The sequence below is a fragment of the Polypterus senegalus genome, chromosome 10 (genome assembly GCF_016835505.1).
Source record: "Polypterus senegalus isolate Bchr_013 chromosome 10, ASM1683550v1, whole genome shotgun sequence".
Classification (NCBI taxonomy): Eukaryota; Metazoa; Chordata; class Cladistia; order Polypteriformes; family Polypteridae; genus Polypterus; species Polypterus senegalus.
Genome location: NC_053163.1, coordinates 20,652,939 through 20,675,509, shown reverse-complemented (window position 1 = coordinate 20,675,509; position 22,571 = coordinate 20,652,939). Strand labels below are relative to the sequence as shown.

The 22,571-nt window shown below is 40.1% G+C and overlaps 1 protein-coding gene across 5 annotated transcripts in view; it reads right to left on the bottom strand.

The window, feature by feature from the left end:
- LOC120536903 overlaps positions 1-22,571 on the bottom strand; it is a 405,177-nt gene that overhangs the window by 364,612 nt on the left and 17,994 nt on the right. For all 5 annotated transcript variants that reach the window (XM_039765454.1, XM_039765455.1, XM_039765456.1 and 2 more), the window contains exon 2: positions 7,282-7,308. In XM_039765454.1, the coding sequence (XP_039621388.1) occupies positions 7,282-7,290 (9 nt within the window). In that variant the 5' untranslated portion in view covers positions 7,291-7,308. The remainder of the gene's footprint in view (positions 1-7,281; positions 7,309-22,571) is intronic.

Here is a 22,571-nt window from a genome sequence, read left to right as displayed (position 1 = left end):
CAGAGAGCCACAGGAAAGAGAGAAATGTTTGAGGAAAGAAAGCAAGGGGCAGATGAAAAACAGAATGACAGAGTTTATAGAGAAAGAGAGTGCACAAAATAAGAAAGTTCAGACACAGAATGAGTGGAGAGCCAACCTGAACTGTCACAGTTTTCTCCAGGTTTAACTGGTCCCTGTGGTATGCTAATTGTTACTATTTTTCTATAGACTTCTAACACTAAATAAAGACTTGTAAATTAATACAAGTAATTGGGTCATACAGCTGAAATATCATATACATTTATACTCACCATTGTAAATCACATGAAACATAATTATGTAAAGTGGATATCAGATGAGCACATATGGTGTTTCTTTTTTGCAAAAAAAATGACAAAGAAATCATCATTTTAAAGACTTCAGTAAAGAGCAAAATGGGTTTGGGTTTGGTCATGGCTTGAATATTCACAGTGCAAAGAATCTTGTTACTGTTTTGCCTGTAGATATATCTTATTGCCTAATGCGCCTAAAGGTGGCTTTACTTTTGTAATGAGAAAAAGACAACATTTAATGATTTAGCTCTAGCTCGCATTCCAAGTCTGAGTACCATTGTTAATGCAATGTTTGCATGAGCAGAAAGCAAGACAATGATCGAGAAAATACCTTTTTGTTGAGTTCAATGGATGAGTAAAGTAAGAAAAGGGTGATCGAAAATCAGAACTGCATTAAAATGATAGCTGAGATTCTCATCTTAACTGCTACTGAAAACATAGCCCACCGAAGACACAGAGTGACACTAGACTTAAACCAAATGGGTATTTTTTCTAGCCTTGTTAAATCTGCTGGCCAATCATAATCCAATGGTTAAAAAGATACTTGAAGAGTAAGTGATAAATGCAACATATACCAGTAAAACTATACAAAATGAAATACTGGCATGCTTGGGGAACATGGTTAAAGAACAAATAATAAATGAGGTTAAAGAGAATGCACAGTTTTCAGTTACTGTGAATAGTACTAAGGTGTTGTACTGTGTTAGCCATTATAAATGTAGTGAGAAGTCAAACAAAATGACACCTTTTATTGGCTAACTAAAAAAGATTACAATATGCAAGCTTCCAAAAGCTTGCATATTGTAATCTTTTTAGTTAGCCAATAAAAGGTGTCATTTTGCTTGACTTCTCACTAGTTATCGTGAATGAAACCAAAGGTGTAAAAAAAAAAAAAAAGTAGATCTCATTTGTCCTGGGTACTGCTACAAAGGTACTGTTTATGGGAGTTTCCTGGAGTTTCAAGAAGCAGAAAGGTTGGATGCTGGAGCATTCAATTCTAAAACTATTGGCTGTTACTAACAAACAAAACAAAAGCCTTGTAGGTCAAGTATACAATGCAGCAGCAGTTATGCGTGGGGTACATTCAGGTGTCTAAGCTAGAATAAAAGAGGTTGCCAAATTTGCATTTTATGTCAACTTCAGTGCACATTGCTTAAACCTGGTGATAGTTGACACAGTCAGAGGTGTACCTGTTGCTGGATTTTTTGTTCTTTATAGGAGAAACTGTCTGGACCTTATGTCCATCAGAAATGTTTGGATGTGCAGTGTGAGATGTTTACAGGGGCACCAAGGGAGCTTCAGCGCCTTAGTGACACACGTTGGGCTTGCAGACATGTAGCAGGTGCAATTTAATGGACAGACTGCTGGCTATTCTTAAAGTGCTTGAGGAAATTCAATGTAAGAACAATCCATAGTGAACTATTGAAGCATGAGGAATACTGGTCAAGTTGATTTAGAATTTTGTAGGGTGTTTTGCAGTGTTCAGAAACATTTTAGGTGATTCTAAATTTTTGTCAGACATGCTGCAGTCAAAAACACTTGATCTTTTCAAGGCTGTTGAATTTAATTCAATCTCTGAAAGACACAATGACACACTATTGTAGGTAGCTAGGCCTACTTTAATGAGATTTGGAGTTATAAAGTTATTGTTGACACATGTGAAAGAAGTGGTATTATATTTCTATAATTAGTACTTCTCAAAGAGGTCAGTGAAGGTAACCAGAAAGCTCAAAGATTGTGTTGTCACCACCAGCCTTGGACAACGTGTAGAACCAGTAGGTAATTATGCTCTTCAAGTCAAAGTGTATTGATAGCATGACTAGGAAAATTGAAAGGTGTTTTTTGAATGCCAACTGCCATATCATGATTGGTATTCAGGCTCTAAATCCATCTAGTTCCAGCTTTCTAAGAGAGAAGGATGTCCTTCTTTTGGCAAATGCTTATGAGTCCAATATTGAAGACCTGAAGCACGAACTTCATCAGCTTAGGAGAGTCTTAGAAACACATAAAAAGAATGATGAACAAAATCCTGCCACTCTGTTGGAAACAAAACTTTTTGGACCCTTACTGGGATGTGTTTTTTGAGCTGTTATGGTTGTGTAAGAGAGCTGAGGTATTACCATCTGCAGTGCTTCTTGTGAATCAAGTTTTTCAGCCCTAAAACTAATAAAGAATCATTTGCAATCTGTTATGACAGAAAGTAGATTGTCAAATTTGGCTATACTAACCATTGAGTCCAAATGTGGAAAATCTTTGTATTTGGATGACTTTGTGAAAAGATTTGCTGGACAACATGTAATCATCGTATTCAGCTCTTATAGTTGAATTTTCTGTAGTTGAAGCTGTCAGATGTTAACAAACACTGTTCTTGGGACAGGTCCTCTGCTGCAGTTACTTTATATCTGAATAATTTAAAAAACTACATGACACTTGATTTTACAAGTCTACATCAACATTGTTGAACATACAGTGGTATGTAAAAGTTTGGGCAACCTTGTTAATAGTCATTATTTTCCTGTATAAATCGTTGGTTGTTACGATAAAAAATGTCAGTTAAATATATCATATAGGAGACACACAGAGTGATATTTGAGAAGTGAAATGAAGTTTATTGGATTTACAGAAAGTGTGCAATAATTGTTCAAACAAAATCAGGCAGGTGCATAAATTTGGGCACCACAAAAAAGAAATGAAATCAATATTTAGTAGATCCGCCTTTTGCAGAAATTACAGCCTCTAAACGCTTCCTGTAGGTTCCAATGAGAGTCTGGATTGTGGTTGAAGGTATTTTGGACCATTCCTCTTTACAAAACATCTCTAGTTCATTCAGGTTTGACTATTAACAAGGTTGCCCAAACTTTTGCATCCCACTGTATTTGTCCATAGTTTCTTTTAGGGCGAGAACTGTAAAATATGCTAATCAAATAATAAACTGCTGATTGCTACTCTGATTCTGGACTTATCTTTGTAATAATCTATATATATATATAATTCACTAAGGCAAGACGACCATGGAAAGCACGCCGGAAGAGGCGTGGATTCACTAAGCCGCCGACAAGTGAGACACCTATGGCGCCGCGCAGAAGGAGCCACGCCCACCAACTCAAGACTATTGGATACGACGACAACTCGCAGAGCCACGCCCACCAACTCAGACGCGACGACACAGAAAAAATGGTGTCATTTATATTCGTCTGTCGTAGAGGCAACATGCAGCCCGACCCACGCTGACTGTTTATAGAGGTATGTTTCTCGCGGAGGTGAATCGCCATATGCGGCGTGTAAAACGGTTTGCGAGGGGTATCCCATGGGATCCTTAAAACATTCCTTTACAACTGAGGTTAAAACACAATGAAGTAAGCAGTCTTTAAAAACCAAGTTTTCGGTTACGATGCACCATAGCACACTGTTTTACACGCTACATACAGCAATTCGCTTCCGCGACAAACATGCGTCTTGTTAGATGCTCCTGCACTTTGTACACACCCATCTCACTACCTGTGCCTCTGTTTCATTACCGTCTCACCTGCTTCACCAATGCAGGCCCTGCAACAGTCGAGATGCTCTCTCAGCAGCTGAACTTCTCTGTGCCCGACCGGTTCACACAGAGGCACCACACGACGCGGCAGGACTATCTAAGAAGAGGCATGTTTGTCACGGATGTAAATCGCTGTATGCGGCGTGTAAAACAGTTTGTTTGTCGCGGATATGAATCATTGTATGCAGCGTGTAAAACAGTTTCCGTGGGGTTTCCCATGGTCTTAGACCCATCTAAGAAAAATCATGTCGCGGCTGTGAATCACTGAATGCAGTGTGTAAAACAGTTTGTTTGTCGCAGATGTGAATCGTTGTATGCAGCATGTAGAGCAGTTTGCGAGGGGTATTCCATGGTCTTACAGTTGGTGGGCGAGTCTCTGTTAGTTGCTCTTGCGAGCGGGCACATGACCAGGCAGTGTGTGTGCTTCGAGAGCATGGGTGGACGCGACAGCACCATCTAAAAAGATTCACATTTGTCGCGGATGTGAATCGCTGTGTGCCGCGGGTACAATGCTGTATTGTATGTTGCCCAACCCAGAGTTATATCTTTTCATTCACCTACAGTCGCATACACAATGAAGTAAGCAGTTTTTAAAAACCGAGTTTCCGGTTACGACGCACAAGCACGTGACCATAGCAAACTGTTTTACAGGCTACATACAGCAATTTGCATCCATGACAAACATGCGTCTTCTTCGAAGCTCCTGCACTTTGTACACACCCCCCTGCCACCTCGCTACTACCATGGTCGGGTGTCTTTGTGGATTATATATAGAAAGGCAGCCAAAACCGCACAGAGCAATGAAAAGTCTACGTGAGTCACAGGTGCATCTGGACTGTGCAAAGACAATGAGCAGGCAGTGCATACTGGACGAGAAATCAGCAGACTAGCATGATGGAGGGAGCGGGGTGGATGTCCTTCTCCTCTCCTCCTGTTCCACCCTCTGCGCCTGAGCGCCGCACGGACGATTATGTGTTGGTTTGTTCCGTGCATTGTTACAATGTTGCTTTTCTTGCTCATTTTTCTAATGTTAATTTTCTCCCTGTGCTTAAAAATCATTAAAAAAAACGGCCTGATTATGCGGCGTATGGTACGCCGCGTGTTGGCTAGTTGATTTTATTTACCTCATAAATATGCCTGCCTTGAACAAGTATGCCATATATATGCATCTGAAAGAATAATGTTTTCATGTTGCAACCCACTTAAAAATCGTCCTGCCACTCTCTTGTCACCCAATATAAAATTCTGTAGATCCGTCTCTGATTACAGAGGGACTTGTACAGCATACACGCTTGGGCAGATTTGTGGCAGATTAAATTTAATGTCAGTAAATGTAAAGTATTACATTTAGGGAGTAAAAAAGTGAGATATGAATATACAATGGCAGGTCTGAAAATCAAAAGTACTCCTTATGAGAAGGATTTAGGAATCATAGTGGAATCTACGCTATCAACTGCCAGACAGAGTTCAGAAGTCATTAAGAAGGCTAACCCAATGTTTGGTAGAGTACAAACCAAATTAGGTTATACTTGAGTTTTATAATGCACTGGTGAGGCCTCATCTGGAATACTGTGTACAGTTTTAATCTCCAGGCTACAAAGAGACTTAAATGTGCTAGAGAGAGTCCAGAGAAGAGCAACTAGGCTGACTTCAGGACTGCAGAGGATGATCAAAAGAGCTGAGCTTTGTTAGTTTAAGGAAAGATTAAGAGGTGACATGACTGAAGTGTTTAAAATTATAAAGGAAGTTAGTCCAGAGGATCCAGACTGCTACTTCAAAATGAGTTCAGTAAGAACATGGGGTCACAGTTGGAAACTTGTTAAGGGTAAATTTTGCACAAACATTAGGAAGTTTTTCTTCACACAGAGAACCGCAGCCTCAATGAATAACTTACCATGAAGTGTGTTAGACAGTAGAACACTAAAACTCTACTTGATGTTATTTTGGAGGAATTAGATGGATAGGGCTGGTAAGTTTGGGTGGGCTGAATGGTCTGTTTATAACTATTTTTTTTCTAATGCTCCATTTTATGTTTATCCATCCGTTTTTTAAACCTATATATCCTGAGTAGGATCACTGGAAAGCTGGAACCTATCTCAGCAAGAGCTGGAAAGAAGGTTGAAACAACACCCGAACAGTGTGCCAATCTGTCATAGGGTGAATGCATACCCATACACATCAGGTGCCAGTTTAGCATCATCAGTCCACCTAATGTGCATGTCTTTGGATTTGGCTATGTAGTGTCCTGCAAATTTAATAAGTAATCAGAACATACAGTGCCCTCTTATGGCACCCACTGACCCCACCAGGGCTGTGCTGCCAGACTTCAATTCCTTGCATTCCCTGCTGTTTTGCGAATGGGCGCTGATATCTAGGGCTGCTGCCATCTAGAGACTGTGATATCCTTCCATCTCTCAATTTGGGATACCTTTCTGTCCACTCGGGGATACCTGTCTGGGTAAGATATCTTCCCAATTCCCTGCTGTGTGGTGCTTACAATGGTTATGTAGACATATTTGTGATTTTTTTTGCTATAATTATATAATTAAATACAGTTCTGACTTTTGCTTTGATATACTGTACATATAAAAATATTTAAGCTTGTACTAAGAAACGTTTAATGTATAAAAAAGGTCTTAAGCTTTAGGAATAGACCCTTTTCCAATGCATATATTCAGAGATGAACTGCTAAGAAGACAGAGCTGAGGGTTAAGAATGAGATTGTAAAAGAAACCAGGAATGTTCTGGTATTGGAGAGAGGGAGGATGAAAGAAGTTGGATGCATGCACTGATACAGTATGTTGCCGCACTCCACTCACCACACAACAAACCACATCAGGATCCCAAATTAAAACCTAACCAGTGCAATGGGTGACACATAGCATCGCACTAGTTCGAAAGGAAAGGAACAGTTTGTGAAGTTTTTTTTTTTTTTAAAAAAACAGTGGCTGCAGTGCCAATCCTCCCACCAACCCCAGAGTTTTCCCTGCCAGTTGGAGGACCTGCTTGCAGGACTGAGTGCAGATTAACGTCAAACCCAGGACGGAACAATTGCAGGTTACGGGTCTTACTCAAGGGCCCAACGGAGTAGAAGGGTCAATACAGACAATTTATGATGTGCTGCCTTCCTAGCTCTTTGTTTCAAGAGGTTAAATCTGCTTTCAAAATAAAGATAATTGTTTTGAGGTGTTTGTGCCTGTAGTCTATCAGTTAAAATATAATAAACTGTTCTTCAGGGAGTGCATGATCCTTTCAAAATGAAATCTCATAAATACTATTAAAATTTTTGGAAAGATTTTGTTTTAATATATACTGCTAAATAAAATACTAATTCATGAAGAGCACAATTTCAAGGTAAAATACAGTACTTTATATTCAGCTGTTAATGTTGGCAGATATGGCGAAGACAGAATATATTAAATGTATACTCACTATTTCCATGGTCTTCTTTGGATCCACCTATCACATGAAAAGATAAGAAAACACATAAGCAATCAGCCATTAATAAGGAATCTAACAAAAACCTACCACTGGATTAGTGAAATAAGATAATGCCTATTATGTACAGTAACAGAAAAAATAGAGGGAGAGAGAAAGAGAAAGAGAGAGAGTACCTCTGGCATCTTAGCACACCCAGAGTGAGTGTCAGTGTATCAAAGGTGGTGTGCCCTCATATAAACAAAGAGGGTCAAAATACAAAGAAAAAAATTAAAGAAGACAACAAACTCTGTTGCCTTTCATGACCTACACAGGCTTATAAACTCTCTCTATAAGATGGGGTTGCTCACTCACTTACACTCTTTTTCTCTACATTGACCTCTCTTTTTTTCACACATGACTCTTTATCCAAAAGTCTTTGTATAACTTTATATTCAATGAGTCCTTTGCTACATATGCTTAAAAACACCTTAACAGAATGACTTTCACTTAAACCCAAAAGACCTTTTTGAGGTCGATGCAGCCACGTTTTAACTACAAGGACATCAGACTGCAACATCCTCTACTAAATCAGTTTCCACTGCCCTTAGATGCAAGGAAAAGTCTTTTTTTCTTTAAAAACAAAGTGCAGACTTTTATTAAACACAATGCTCACTCCCTAACAGACTATGTGACCATGACACAGTGTTGTCACATGCACTCAGATAAGCTTGCTAACCATGCATGGTGTATCAGCAAAATAATAACAAGACTCATAGTATTTAATTTGTGTGGATATTAGGATTATTATAGGATTATTTAGATAAAGTGAATAAACTGGGGGAGCAAACGTTCTTTTTTACAGGGTTTTGACAGACACATGCCTTTTGGACAGAAGGTTTGGTCAGAGAATGACTTTTAGAAATGACTAATGTGTGTTTTAAGAGATAAAGAATTCTGGGATGCACACAAGTAAATTGAAAAACATTGGGAGATATGCAAATGTAAAAAGCCAACACTAAAAAGAGTGTTATTTTATATATTTACCAGTAACGGCACACTACACAATAACGTGCAGTGAATACACTTGACTTGAGCATTCCTAGTTTTCATCCTCTTTCTTTCTCTGTACATTTACCATTCCTTTGCTCAGAAGTTGATGCACTTGCTGTTTCCTGAGCAGCTCTTCTTTTCTCCACCCTAGCAGTCTGCTGCTTCTCTTCTTCCATCGGCATCTTTTTGCATTAAAACTGATTAAGTTAGTTTTTGTGTTGCAATTACTTTTTTCTTAATTTTTCACTTAAGCTGGCACTTAAGTCTTCAATCTTCCTCAAGAATGATTTAAGATATGAAGAGGTAGAGGAAGTGACCGCAAAGGTGGTAGGGAATGAGAACGGTGTACGTACGCATGTGCTGCACGGCCGCCCTGCTGCACACTGCCGAGAGTTGATTCTACAATAAAATAAAATAAAAAAAAAGAGCAATAAAAACCATCACCCCGAAAGCGGATAGTAGACGTCACGTAATATATATGTACCCAATTTCAGGTCAATAGGTGAAACGGTTTGCAAGCTACAGGTGATTTAAAATCCTGGACAGACAAACGAACAGCCACAGTAGAGTATTATATAAGAAGAAAGGTTTAAGCTGAGATAATCTAACTAGTTATATGTGCTTGTAAGAAGCATGCCAGATAGGGACTTTTGGGGATGTTGAAGTTAACATGTTTCTCATAATTAGCTAAGAGTTATTTAACTGACAAGTAACCAGACCATGGAAATGTATCCTTTATCAGCAGGCCTTAGGGTATTCAGAAGTTTAGAGATAGATAGATAGATAGATAGATAGATAGATAGATAGATAGATAGATAGATAGATAGATAGATAGATAAATAGATAGATAGATAGATAGATAGATAGATAGATATTTTATTAGACCCAAGGGGAAATTCAAACAATCCAGCAGTAGCATACTGATACAAAAACCAATATTAAATTAAAGAGTAATAAAAATGCAGGTAAAATCAGACAATAACTTTGAATAATATTAACGTTTAGCCCCCCGGGTGGAACTGAAGAGTTGCATAGATTGGGGGAGGAACAATCTCCTCAGTCTGTCAGTGGAGCAGGACGGGGACAGCAGTCTGTCACTGAAGCTGCTCCTCTGTCTGGAGATGATCCTGTTCAGTGGATGCAGTGGATTCTCCATGATTGACAGGAGCCCGCTCAGCGCCCATCACTCTGCCATGGATGTTAAACTGTCCAGCTCCATGCCTACAATAGAGCCTGCCTTCTTAACAAGTTTGTCCAGGCGTGAGACGTCCTTCTTCTTTATGCTGCCTCCCCAGCACACCACCGTGTAGAAGAGGGACTCGCCACAACTGTCTGGTAGAACATCTGCAGCATCTTATTGCAGATGTTGAAGGATGCCAACATTCTAAGGAAGTATAATAGGCTCTGACCTTTCTTACACATAGCATCAGTATTGGCAGTCCAGTCCAATTTATCATCCAGCTGTATTCCCAGGTATTTATAGGTCTGCACACAGTCTCCTCTGATGATCACGGGGTCCATGAGGGGCCTGGACCTCCTAATAGCCACCACCAGTTCCTTGGTCTTACTGGTGTTCAGGTGTAAGTGGTTTGAATCGCACCATTTAACAAAGTCTTTGATTAGCTTCCTGTACTCCTCCTCCTGCCCATTCCTGATGTAGCCCATGATAGCAGTGTCATCAGCAAATTTTTGCACGTGGCAGGACTCCGAGTTTTATTGGAAGTCTGATGTATGTTGGCTAAACAGGACCGGAGAAAGTACAGTCCCTTGCGGTGCTCCTGTGTTGCTGACCACAATGTCAGACCTGCAGTTCCAGAGATGCACGTATTGAGGTCTGTCTGTAAGATAGTCCACGATCCATGCCACCAGGTGTGAATCTACTCCCATCTCTGTCAGCTTGTCCATAAGGAGCAGAGTTTGGATGGTGTTGAAGGTGCTAGAGAAGTCCAGAAACATAATTCTTACAGCACCACTGCCTCTGTCCAGGTGGGAGAGGGACCGGTGTAGCATATAGATGATGGCATCCTCCGCTCCCACCTTCTCCTGGTATGAGAACTGCAGAGGGTCGAGGTCGTGGCGGACCTGTGGCCTCAGGTGGTGAAGCAGCAGCCTCTCCATGGTCTTCATCACATGTGACTTCAGAGTGACAGACCGGAAGTCATTCAGCTCACTAGGATGTGATACCTTTGGGACTGGGGTGATGCAAGATGTTTTACAAAACCTCGGGACTCTCCCCTGTTCCAGGCTCACCTGCGCTGCCGTTATTCTGCAACTTCTGCTCCAGCTTTCTCCTGTACTGCTCCTTCGCCGCCCTGAGCTGGACTCGGAGTTCCTTCTGCACGCGCTTGAGCTCATGCTGATCACCGCCTTTAAAAGCCCTTTTCTTCTGGTTCAAAAGGCCCTTTTAGGCCTTGCTGTGGGGAGAAGCTGAGGCTAAAGTACCCTTAGCCATTGTTAATGTATTCAACGGTTTGGTGTTGAATCATTTACAAAGGATTGCTACACATTGCTACTATGCTCAACTTCCAGTGTCATGCCACCATTGTTTTTCATCGCTCCTTCCAGGCAGCCTGCACTCTTGTATTTAACCCAAGTAAACCTTTTGTGGTGGAAAACATAACTTTTGAATTGCAAATGGGATTGGACAATTAGGAATAAGATGAAGGACAAAAACAGATTATGTCTTTAATAATGTATATTTATTTTAACTGCTCTATAAAAATGGCTTTGTATTTAAGCTTAGATTACTGTTTTAGATAGCATATGACCCAGTACAGCAGACAATGAAGGCTGAGACAGTGAGACACCTCATTTCTCACACTAAACTTTACCTTATTTCAGATCAATTCAACAATACCTGAAAACTGTTGAAATACATTTTTATTGCCTAAAGTAAACATTAATTTGCCTATAATTGGTGACAGCTGTCTTACTCTAAAATGTGTATTATGTTTATATGCTGTGTTGCCTTTGTTGTGTAACTTATTTTATCATTTTCATGACTTATGAGTGTGAAATACAACATACAGTTGGATGCTGATTGTATATCGTTACTTCTGGCATCAAAAGTGCTTTGTAAATGCCAATACTGATGCTCTGTGTAATAAAGGTCAGAGCCGACTATACTTCCTTAGAAGGCTGGCGTCCTTCAACATCTACAATAAGAATCGTGGCGAGTGCCCTCTTCTACACGGTGGTGTGCTGGGGAGGCAGCATAAAGAAGGACGCCTCACGCCTGGACAAACTGGTGATGAAGGCAGGCTCTATTGTAAGCATGGAGCTGGACAGTTTGACATCCGTGGCAGAGCGACGGGCGCTGAGCAGGCTCCTGTCAATCATGGAGAATCCACTGCATCCACTGAACAGGATCATATCCAGACAGAGGAGCAGCTTCAGTGACAGACTGCTGTCACCGTCCTGCTCCACTGACAGAATGAGGAAATCGTTCCTCCCCCACACTATACGACACTTCAATTCCACCCGGAGCGGTAAACGTTAACATTATACAAAGTTATTGTCTGTTTTTACCTGAATTTTTATTACTCTTTAATTTAATATTGTTTTTTGTATCAGTATGCTGCTGGATTATGCGAATTTCCCCTTGGGATTAACAAAATATCTATCTATCTATCTAAATAAATCTTGGGCTAGGTGGTGTCATAATCTCTTCCTTTAAACAATCTGAAAGATCACTAATTTACCGGGGATTCTACAAGGTCATGCTGTTAATCTTAAGAGATACACTGCTTAGTTATTTGTTCTACACCTACAAAAATTGCTAAAGTAATACAATTTATTAAATTGCTTCAAATGTAGGGGTGGCACAGTGGGTAGCGCTGCTGCCTCACCGTTAGGAGACCTGGGTTCGCTTCCCTGCGTGGAGTTTGCATGTTCTCCCCGTGTCTGCATGGGTTTCCTCCCAAAGTCCAAAGAAATGCAGGTTAAGTGCATTGGTGATCCTAAATTGTGCTTTGTGTGTGTGTGTGTGTCCTGCAGTGGGCTGGCGCCCTGCCCGGGGTTTGTTTCCTGCCTTGCGCCCTGTGTTGGCTAGGATTGGCTCCAGCAGACCCCCGTGACCCTGTAGTTAGGATATAGCAGATTGGATGATGACTGACTGACTGGTTTCAAATGTAATTTCTGTAGTGTTTCCAGCATCACAAAACGCAGAGTTATTCACAGCATCAAATATGACAACAATGGCATCAATTAATTTTGTATATATTTGAAATTTCAAACTGAAATGTCTGTAATGTCAGTTTGTACTTGCTTTCCCAGACATTTGTACCACACAAGATTGCTTTTAAAGTTAGAATAGACTTCTCATCATGTGTGCAGCCTTGCAGCCGTGCACCTTTCTCTCTAGCTATTGTTACTCTTATGTAATTTATCTGTGAGAACTGCTTTCATTGCAATGCACATGTGGCTTTTGATTCTCTCCATATGTGTTTTACGAATGGCTTGTTTCACCTAATAAACAGTGTATTAATCTATTAATCCTCTCATGTTTATTCCATGAAAGTTGGTGCAGCAAGCAGGGTGTTGCTCCAGAGCATTCCAGAACAGGATGGTCCATCGAGAGAAGTAAAAGAAAAAAGGTGAGTTGAAATGACTTATTTTTAAATAATAATTTGTAAAATTGCCTATATGAGTGCTCTGTACTGGTTTCAGTAGCATTATTTTGAAAGTGAGTAAAGGATTGCAGTGTTGTATAAAGTACTCAAACACCACACTTGAGTAAAAGTAGAGATACTTGAAAAGTTACTCAAATAAAAGTAAAATCTGCTTATAACTACCCCAACTAGAACGTTTAAAGTATTAGACACTAACTGCACTTATGTACAAGTAAATGTAGGATCTCTCTGTTTTCTTTCTATACATGAATTTTCAAATGAGAGAGGAAACCAGAGCACCTGGAGGAAACTCACTCAGATATGGGAAGAATTTGCAAACTCTATGCAGCGAGCACTTGAAATCTGAATGCAAGGCAGCAGCATTATCACTGCTGCCTCCCATTTTATATAAAGTCAAAAAAATTGCACAATCTCAAAATAATTTGAATTACTGTCTTTTTATGTGTTAGATGTATGAAATTAAAGAAGACAGCAATCAGTTTTATTTTTTAAGGTCAATGCCTACTGTACTTTTCACAACTCACATTTTGCTTGGTACTCAATCTGAGAAATTTAAAATTAAATGTAAAAAAACCTTGGTTTCTGCATTGTGTCCCATCAGAAATGGCAGGAATACACTGACATTTAGAAAGTTAAAGGCCACAATGACAATATGAAAGTATGCCATAAAGATATAGGCACTGATGATTTGAAAAAGCATAAATAAATAACAGGATTGACACATCTGTCTAATTCCTTTTGGAAAACTACATTAGTGGTGAGATCCTGCTTTCATGGTCCTTATTTAATTTCTGAATCCTTTATTTCACTTTTCACAACCTGTTAATATTAACAGAACTGTGCATCCCATTTAGAATATAGTGACTGGGCTTTGAAATGGAAATTAAATCATCCAGAAATCACAAATCATTATGTCCTCGCCAGAAACTGTAGAACTATGGTGTCTGATCTAAATTTCAAATTGTGCATTTAATTTGTAAATCTTTTGCGTTACTTTTCACAAGCTATCACATTCCTCACTTCTTCACATACCTATGAAGTTATAATTTGATCTTTACAGGAGAACAAAAATGTTTAGAAACAACGTATCATTTCAGTTTGTGACGGTGCGGGTCAACTCCTTGCACCCTCATCCATTTGGAAGCCTCTTGAAACTGACACCGTCGACAGTCATGATCGGGATGAGCTGTGCAAAGGAGTACACCACATAAAGCAAGGGGAAGGTGCAAAGGTGAACAGTGCTTTTATTAAAAACAAACCATAACAAATATTTCAAAAAGTGTAGAGCATAGAAATATTAAATAAATAAATAATTCATAAAAAGAGGTGAAGAGTGTAGGTTAAAATCCAAATAAATAAATCCAATAAAAAAGGGTTAAAATTCAGGCAGGAAACTGTCTTTTTGTCCTGTGAGCCTCAGTGCCCCTTAAAAAAATCTGACTTCTCCTCAGTTCACCTTGTCTGGACCTTACAGCCCAAGGAGACGTACTCTAGCAGGCACAAACACCCTTCTTTTCTTCTGGCCAGTGTTCCCAATGCCAACCCCATGGTGTCTGCAGGGAGCCACCCAGCCCTGCTCCTGTGCCACGGCTGCCTTTCCAGGCTCCACACGGTGAAAGCGCTCTCTGTACTCTCACCGCAGCCGATCCGTTGGCTCCTCGTGGCAAGAGGACATTCCTGAGTCCCCTATCGTGCACTGCCCACACGCTCCTTCCTGGGGCTCAACACCCATCTTCCTGCTTCATTTCATTACACTCACTTATTCTCCTTCATGCTCTTGCCTCTCTTCTTCCCATACTTTAAACCTCTGTACCCTTTTTTTCCCTTTTGTTTGCTTTTCTTTTCCTTTTTTCTAACCCACCTTGCACTTGCACTTCCCCTTTTAAATTGGGGACATGGAAGGGCTGTGGGAATTAGCAGCTCCCGGTGTCAATTAGGGTCACTGGGCAATCCTGCATCATGCACGGGATCCGCTGTCACCACACTACCACGACCCCGCCACACATTGATGTGAGTGAAGCAATTATTTATTTAAAAAGGCAATCAGCGGCAGACTTCACATTAGTACAGAGTTACATTAAAAGTAGTAATATTAATGTCTAATATTGAATCCACAACCTACATTAAATTTGTGAATCTTTTCTTTCAGAACACACAGATTCACCATGTGTAAATGAGTACAAGTCTGTAATTTACAGTGGATTATAATTGTCTAGAAATGCTATACCATTATAATTCCTTTAGACAAGGTAAGATAGTTGCCTGATCTTAGATTTACAACCAACAATTAATTTGTGAATGTTTAATTTTAGTTTTCACAACTTGTCAAGGTTTACACAACTATGCATTCCTGAAAAAGCATGTGATTTAGGATGAAATTAACTTGTCTGAAAAAGATATATCATTTGAATTCTTTTTAAAATAGGAGTTTAATAGAAAGACAGACAGACAGACAGGCAGAGAAGTCACTAGATCTATACTAATAAAAGGCAAAGCCCTCACTCACTCACTCACTCACTCACTCACTCACTCACTCACTCACTGACTCATCACTAATTCTCCAACTTCCCGTGTGGGTGGAAGGCTGAAATTTGGCAGGTTCATTCCTTACAGCTTCCTTACAAAAGTTGGGCAGGTTTTATATAGAAATTCTACGCGTAATGGTCATAACTGGAAGCAGTTTTTCCATTTACTGTAATGGAGATGAGCTTCAACGCCGTGGGCGGAGTTTCGTGTGACATCATCACGCCTCCCGTAATCACGCAGTACATAGAAAACCAGGAAGACCTCAAAAAAGCGCTGAAGAAAACATGCATTATATAATTGAGAAGGCAGCGAAACAATAAGAAGCGAGCGAGTGACATATACAACCATATTCATGAGTTCTGCTACTTGAAACAAAGCACGATGTAAACCTACACTTTAAATTAAGTTCATAGACAGGCTGCCGCTGGCGTTTGTAATTTAGTGCCTGCCCATATAAGGCCGTCCGTCAGCGGCAATCCAATAGCAAACTGCCACGGGTAAATATTCACGGGTGAAGGACTGTGCTTATGGAGAGGAAGATGAGATGGTCAGGGTGGTGTTTGACACAAACTCAGCGAAACTGCGAGAGAAAGTTTTAAGTGCCAGGACTAAGGTAACATTAAATACAGCCATGGACATAGCAGGAGATGGCACCAGCACAGCTGGGAACCTTCGATGCATGTACACCGAGTGGCTCACGTGAACTGGCGCAGTGCACAGATAAAAGCAACAGTTCCAAAGAGCTGAACAAAACCGAATTACACAATTGAAAAGGCAGCAAAAATATGAAGCGTCTCATACATTCAAGCATATTCATAAATCCAACTACTGCGGAAACAAAGCACACGTTGGAAAAAGTCAATGTCCCGCTAAAGGAAGACAGTGTAAAAAAAACCCGTGCATGCAGTGTGTCAGGTCTCAGATAAAGAAGAAGACGAGCTGTTTATTGATGCAGTAAGAAACGAATCGATGAATGAAACCTGTCATCTTTACAACGATTGACAAACACGGAATGTAACTTGAACACAACACATCCTACAAATACGAACCTGATTGAAAGAAATAATGATAATCAAATCCTTGATGACAGCAACACTCAGTAACACTCACAAAACAAATACTGTATATTGACAGTCATGTTACGTTATTTTTAAAATGTTCCCTTTTCTTTTCTAGCTTTTTAACACACTACTTCTCGCTGCGATACGCGGGTATATATATATGTATATATATATAACCCGATCTACATACTCGAATAATGGATACTTTATTCGCCATCAATGATTGTTTTGGTAAAGCCATACTCAGTGTATTCATTAGATGAACGGTAAAAAGTAAGAGCGAGGGAGGATGACTTATTGAGGCATGCAGGCTGTAGTCTTGCGTCAACTCTATCTGAATTGCGATCACATTTGAAAAATATATCTTTTCAAGTTCTATTTAGTCCATATGTGTCAAACTCAAGGGCGCGGGCCACATCCGCCCGGTGTAATTATATCCGCCCGAGATCATTTTATATACTGTATTATTGTTATTAAAGCCCGGTATATGAAGCGCTGGTAACACAATAAACTACAGATCCCATAATGCAGCGCTTCAGCTGCCTTGCCAACACTTACGCGCTAATCAAGTCTACCTTATGATGCTGCAAGTTATTGCGAAGCTAGCTCACACGATGCTGAAGAGAAAAGTTGATTCTGAAAATAGAGCCTTTAAAACCGATGGGAGGCTGAGTATATGTTTACTGAACCCGTGTGTCTCATTTGTGGAGCTAATGTGGCTGTAATTACAGAATTTAATCTAAGACGGCACTATGAAACAAAACATCAGGGTAACCTGAAAGACCTGAATGCAATGCAGAAGATACAGAAAGCAGAAGAATTAAATAAGAATCTGACACTTCAGCGGACGTTTTACCCGTGCACAATCACAAAGTGATTTCAATTGAAGCTGCTTTTATGGGAGACACAACCACTTGCCCCACTTTCCCTGTTGCCAAGTAATGTTAAACCAAGTCGTCACTACGGTGTTCCCAAATCGCACTTTGCTGATAAACTGAGCGCACTGAGTTTGCACGGCGCTTTGGTGACTTTGAAGAACAAAAAGTCCGTCTACATGCGGCTCGAACCTTGTGCATGTTTGGTAGCACATATCTGTGTGAGAAGCTCTTCTCAGTGATAAAGACTAACAAAACAGCACACAGGAGTCGCCTCACTGATGAGCACCTGCAGTCCATCCTGAGAATCTCCACACCACAGAACCTCACACCAAACAGAAACGAACCTGTGCCAAAAAGATGCCAGGCGTCCAGCTCTAAAATGACATATGAGCAAAGACAACTGAATGATTTGATTTGTTATTGCTGAAAGGAACACATTTTATTTATATTTCCAGGTTTTGTTATGCAGCATGTTCATATTTGAATTTGTATAATTTTGACAGGATATATTTTTATGGAGAGCAAAATCTTTTGGGATATTTAAAATCTAAGTTTATTTTTATATATAAAATTACATAAGAGTAAAGAAATTTGAATGTTTGTTCTTTTAATGTTTACTTTATTTCTAACTTGTATAATTTAGACAGGATATATTTTTATGGAGAGCAAAATATTATAAGTTGTTTAAGGTTTGAGTTGATTTATTCAGGAATAATATTCCTGTCTGTTTTTACCATTCCTACCAAAGATATTTCTGTCGACTAAATAAAAATTCCTTCTATTTAAAATTTAAATAGAACTTGAACAAATACGATAGTTCATAATATCCCAGACTTGCACGTAAGAGCGGGAGTCATCCGTTTTAACAAGCAGCGTATTGCACTGATACGAAATAGCTGTGTGTGTATATATGTAGATATGTATGTATATGTATATATATGTTTATATATGTGTGTGTGTATGTATATATATATATATGTATTTATGTATATATATATGTTTGTGTGTGTGTGTAAATATGTATGTGTATATATGTATATATATATATATATATATATATATATATATATATATATATATGGCAGCAACACTCATCACTCACAACAGTGACAAAACAATTACATTGACAATCATGTTACGTTATTTTCAAAATGTTTCCTTTTCTTTTTCATTGCTTCTTTAACACACTACTTCTCCGCTGCGAAGCGCGGGTATTTTGCTAGTATATAAATAAACAGGGAAGGCACTGTATAATAGATATATAAAAAAACAGCTAAGGGGATAGATATATAGATCGGTAGGAAGGAAAGGCACTATATGATAGGCAGACAGGGAAGCTGCTATATAATACTAAAATTACTGTTATTACTATATACTGTAGATAGACAGGAACTTCAGGCAGGCAGAGTAGCGAAGGTTAAAGAGAAAAAAAATTAACATTTTCTCCTCAGCAGGGAATCAAACTTAGCTCTCTGAGGCACGACAAGCCTGCTGCACTCTGAGTCAGCAAATCTTACCAGTACACCACAGAAGCTGTTGTATTCTTCTTGAACCTTTTGTGAAAGTGTTCGTTTGATCTTTGGACTTCAGACTTCATACATTTTATAGTTTATGCCAACATTTTGTCATTTATTACTAAAATATGAAAAAGTTTCTGTTTTAACAATGTGTTTACACAGATTACTGTAGAAAAGGAACACTCATGAAATGTGTGTGTTCCAAATAACGATCTATTATTTACACTCTAGAACTCCACTTCACTCCCAGATAATCAATCAAGACATGAGCTGGGAGAAGTTTGTGCACATTCTAAGTCGGTGGGGGGATGGAATAGCCGGCTGCTTATAGCTTGTCTTTATCGGCACATTTAGAGGACAAAGGACACTGGCGGAGAGGTGTGAACGGATTTAAGGTGGGCCGGATGTACAAGTTTTTTTGTAGACTCTGGTAATTGCCGATAATGACAAGCAGCAAGAAGCCTGGTATCCCATCCCCCCACCACCACAGAACGTTTATAAACTTCTCTCAGCTCATGCCATGATTGATTATCTGGGAGTGAAGTGGAATTTTAAAGTGGAAATAATAGATCGTTATTTGGAACACATTCATTTCATGTGAGTTCCATTTCTACAATAATCTGTGTAAACACATTGTTAAAACAGAAACATTTTTCATATTTTAGTAATAAATGACAAAATGTTGGCATAAACTATATAATGTATGAAGCCTGAAGTCCAAAGATCAAATAAACACTTTCACAAAAGGTTCAAGGAAAAGACAACAACTTCCGAAGGCATAGCGGTAAGATTTGCTGACTTGTAATCAAGAGTCCCCGGTTTGATCCCGACTGCTTCCTATATTTGTCGTTTTCAGTAGTGAGCTGCTCTTATTTTTAATATTATACAGTACACACATACATTTGGTTTGCATCTGTAACAGACGGTGTACATTTATAGGGCTTGTAAAAGTTACCGTTTTTTTTTTCACTTTTTTTTTCTCTCAGTCATGATCACGATATATACTACTGCCCTAGGGATCTGACGCTGTTAGTTTTTATTTGAAACTGGGAGTAACTGTATATGTGAGTGGTGTTTTGAGGCAATGGAAATGGACATTCTCTGATCTGGAGGGATAAAAGCTGACACACAAAAGCTGGTGAATCAGCCTTCTTCGTATCTCACCATCACTTGATTTTTTTTTATTCAGTTTTATTGAGTGTTCCTGCTCACGCTGAATTAGTATACACCTTATGGTCTATGATGTCAAAAAAAACCCAAAAAAAAACAGAGACATAGGTATATATGATATTTGGAATAACTCATTTTATGACCTGTATAGTACATTTCAGAAAACATTGTGGCACAGATGCAACATTATTCATATTATTCAAATTCATTCGCATAACATCTTGCACTTGCAATCGGTGATCGCGTGTTTTTTTTTTCCCCCAATCTTGCCAGTCACCACGTTGCTGTATGGGGCTGTTTCTTTTATACTCCAGGACATGCAGAGGAAAGAATAGTACAGAGTGGTCAGTTCAGCGCTATATACAATCATCAAATTCAAATGTTAACAGTTGACACACACGCAAGGACCGTCCTTCCTACATGTACCAACAGGTACACATGTCGTAAATGTAGGAAGGATGGTCCTTGCGTGTGTGTCAACTGTTAACATTTGAATTTGATGATTGTATATAGCGCTGAACTGACCACTCTGTACTATTCTCACCTCGGACTACTGCATCCTCCAACCATCCTTCTGCTGATACCAGCATAGGTGAGACATCCCCACCCACAATTACAGCAGCCCAGGTGAGCAGAGAGCTGAAAAGACTTTGTGCCAGCAAAGCAGCGGGTCCAGATGGTGTGTCGCCACGATTGCTGAAGGCCTGTGCGTTGGAACTGGGGAGTCCTCTACAGCGCATCTTCAACCTGAGCCTGGAACAGGGAGAGTCCGAGGCTTTGGAAAACATCTTGTATCACTCCTGTCCCAAAGGTATCACGTCCTAGTGAGCTGAATGACTTCCGGCCTGTTGCTCTGACGTCACATCTGATGAAGACCATGGAGCGGCTGCTGCTTCACCACCTGAGGTCACAGGTCCGTCACGCCCTCGACCCTCTGCAGTTCGCATACCAGGAGAAGGTGGGAGCGGAGGATGCCATCATCTATATGCTTCATCGATCCCTCTCCCACCTGGACAGAGGCAGTGGTGCTGTAAGAATTATGATTTTGGACTTCTCTAGCGCCTTCAACACCATCCAACCTCTGCTCCTTAGGGATAAGCTGACTGAGATGGGAGTAGATTCACACCTTGTGGCATGGATTGTGGACTATCTTACAGACAGACCTCAATATGTGCGTCTTGGGAACTGCAGGTCTGACATTGTGTGCAGCAATACAGGGCCGGGACTGTACTCTCCGGTCCTGTTCAATCTATATACATCAGACTTCCAATATGACTCGAGTCCTGCCACGTGCAAAAGTTCGCTGATGACACTGCTATTGTGGGCTGCATCAGGAGTGGGCAGGAGGAGGAGTATAGGAAACTAATCAAGGACTTTGTTAAATGGTGCGACTCAAACCACTTACACCTTAACACCAGCAAGACCAAGGAGCTGGTGGTGGATTTTTGGAGGCCCAGACCCCTCATGGACCCTGTGATCATCAGAGGTGACTGTGTGCAGAGGGTGCAGACCTATAAATATCTGGGAGTGCAGCTGGATGACAAATTGGACTGGACTGCCAATACTGATGCTCTATGTAAGAAAGCTCAGAGCCGACTATACTTTCTGAGAAGGTTGGCATCCTTCAACATCTGCAGTAAGATGCTGCAGATGTTCTACCAGACGGTTGTGGCGAGTGCCCTCTTCTACGCGGTGGTGTGCTGGGGTGGCAGCATAAAGATGAAAGACGCCTCATGCCTGGACAAACTTGTTAAGAAGGCAGGCTCCATTGTAGGATTAAAGTTGGACAGTTTAACATCTGTGGCAGAGCGACGGGCACTAAGCAAACTCCTGTCAATCATGAAGAATCCACTGCATCCACTTAACAGGATCATCTCCAGGCAGAGGAGTAGCTTCAGTGACAGACTTTTGTCACTGTCCTGTTCCACTGACAGAATGAGGAAATCGTTCCTCCCCCACACTATACGACACTTCAATTCCACCCGGAGCGGTAAACGTTAACATTATACAAAGTTATTGTCTGTTTTTACCTGAATTTTTATTACTCTTTAATTTAATATTGTTTTTTGTATCAGTATGCTGCTGGATTATGCGAATTTCCCCTTGGGATTAACAAAATATCTATCTATCTATCTAAATAAATCTTGGGCTAGGTGGTGTCATAATCTCTTCCTTTAAACAATCTGAAAGATCACTAATTTACCGGGGATTCTACAAGGTCATGCTGTTAATCTTAAGAGATACACTGCTTAGTTATTTGTTCTACACCTACAAAAATTGCTAAAGTAATACAATTTATTAAATTGCTTCAAATGTAGGGGTGGCACAGTGGGTAGCGCTGCTGCCTCACCGTTAGGAGACCTGGGTTCGCTTCCCTGCGTGGAGTTTGCATGTTCTCCCCGTGTCTGCATGGGTTTCCTCCCAAAGTCCAAAGAAATGCAGGTTAAGTGCATTGGTGATCCTAAATTG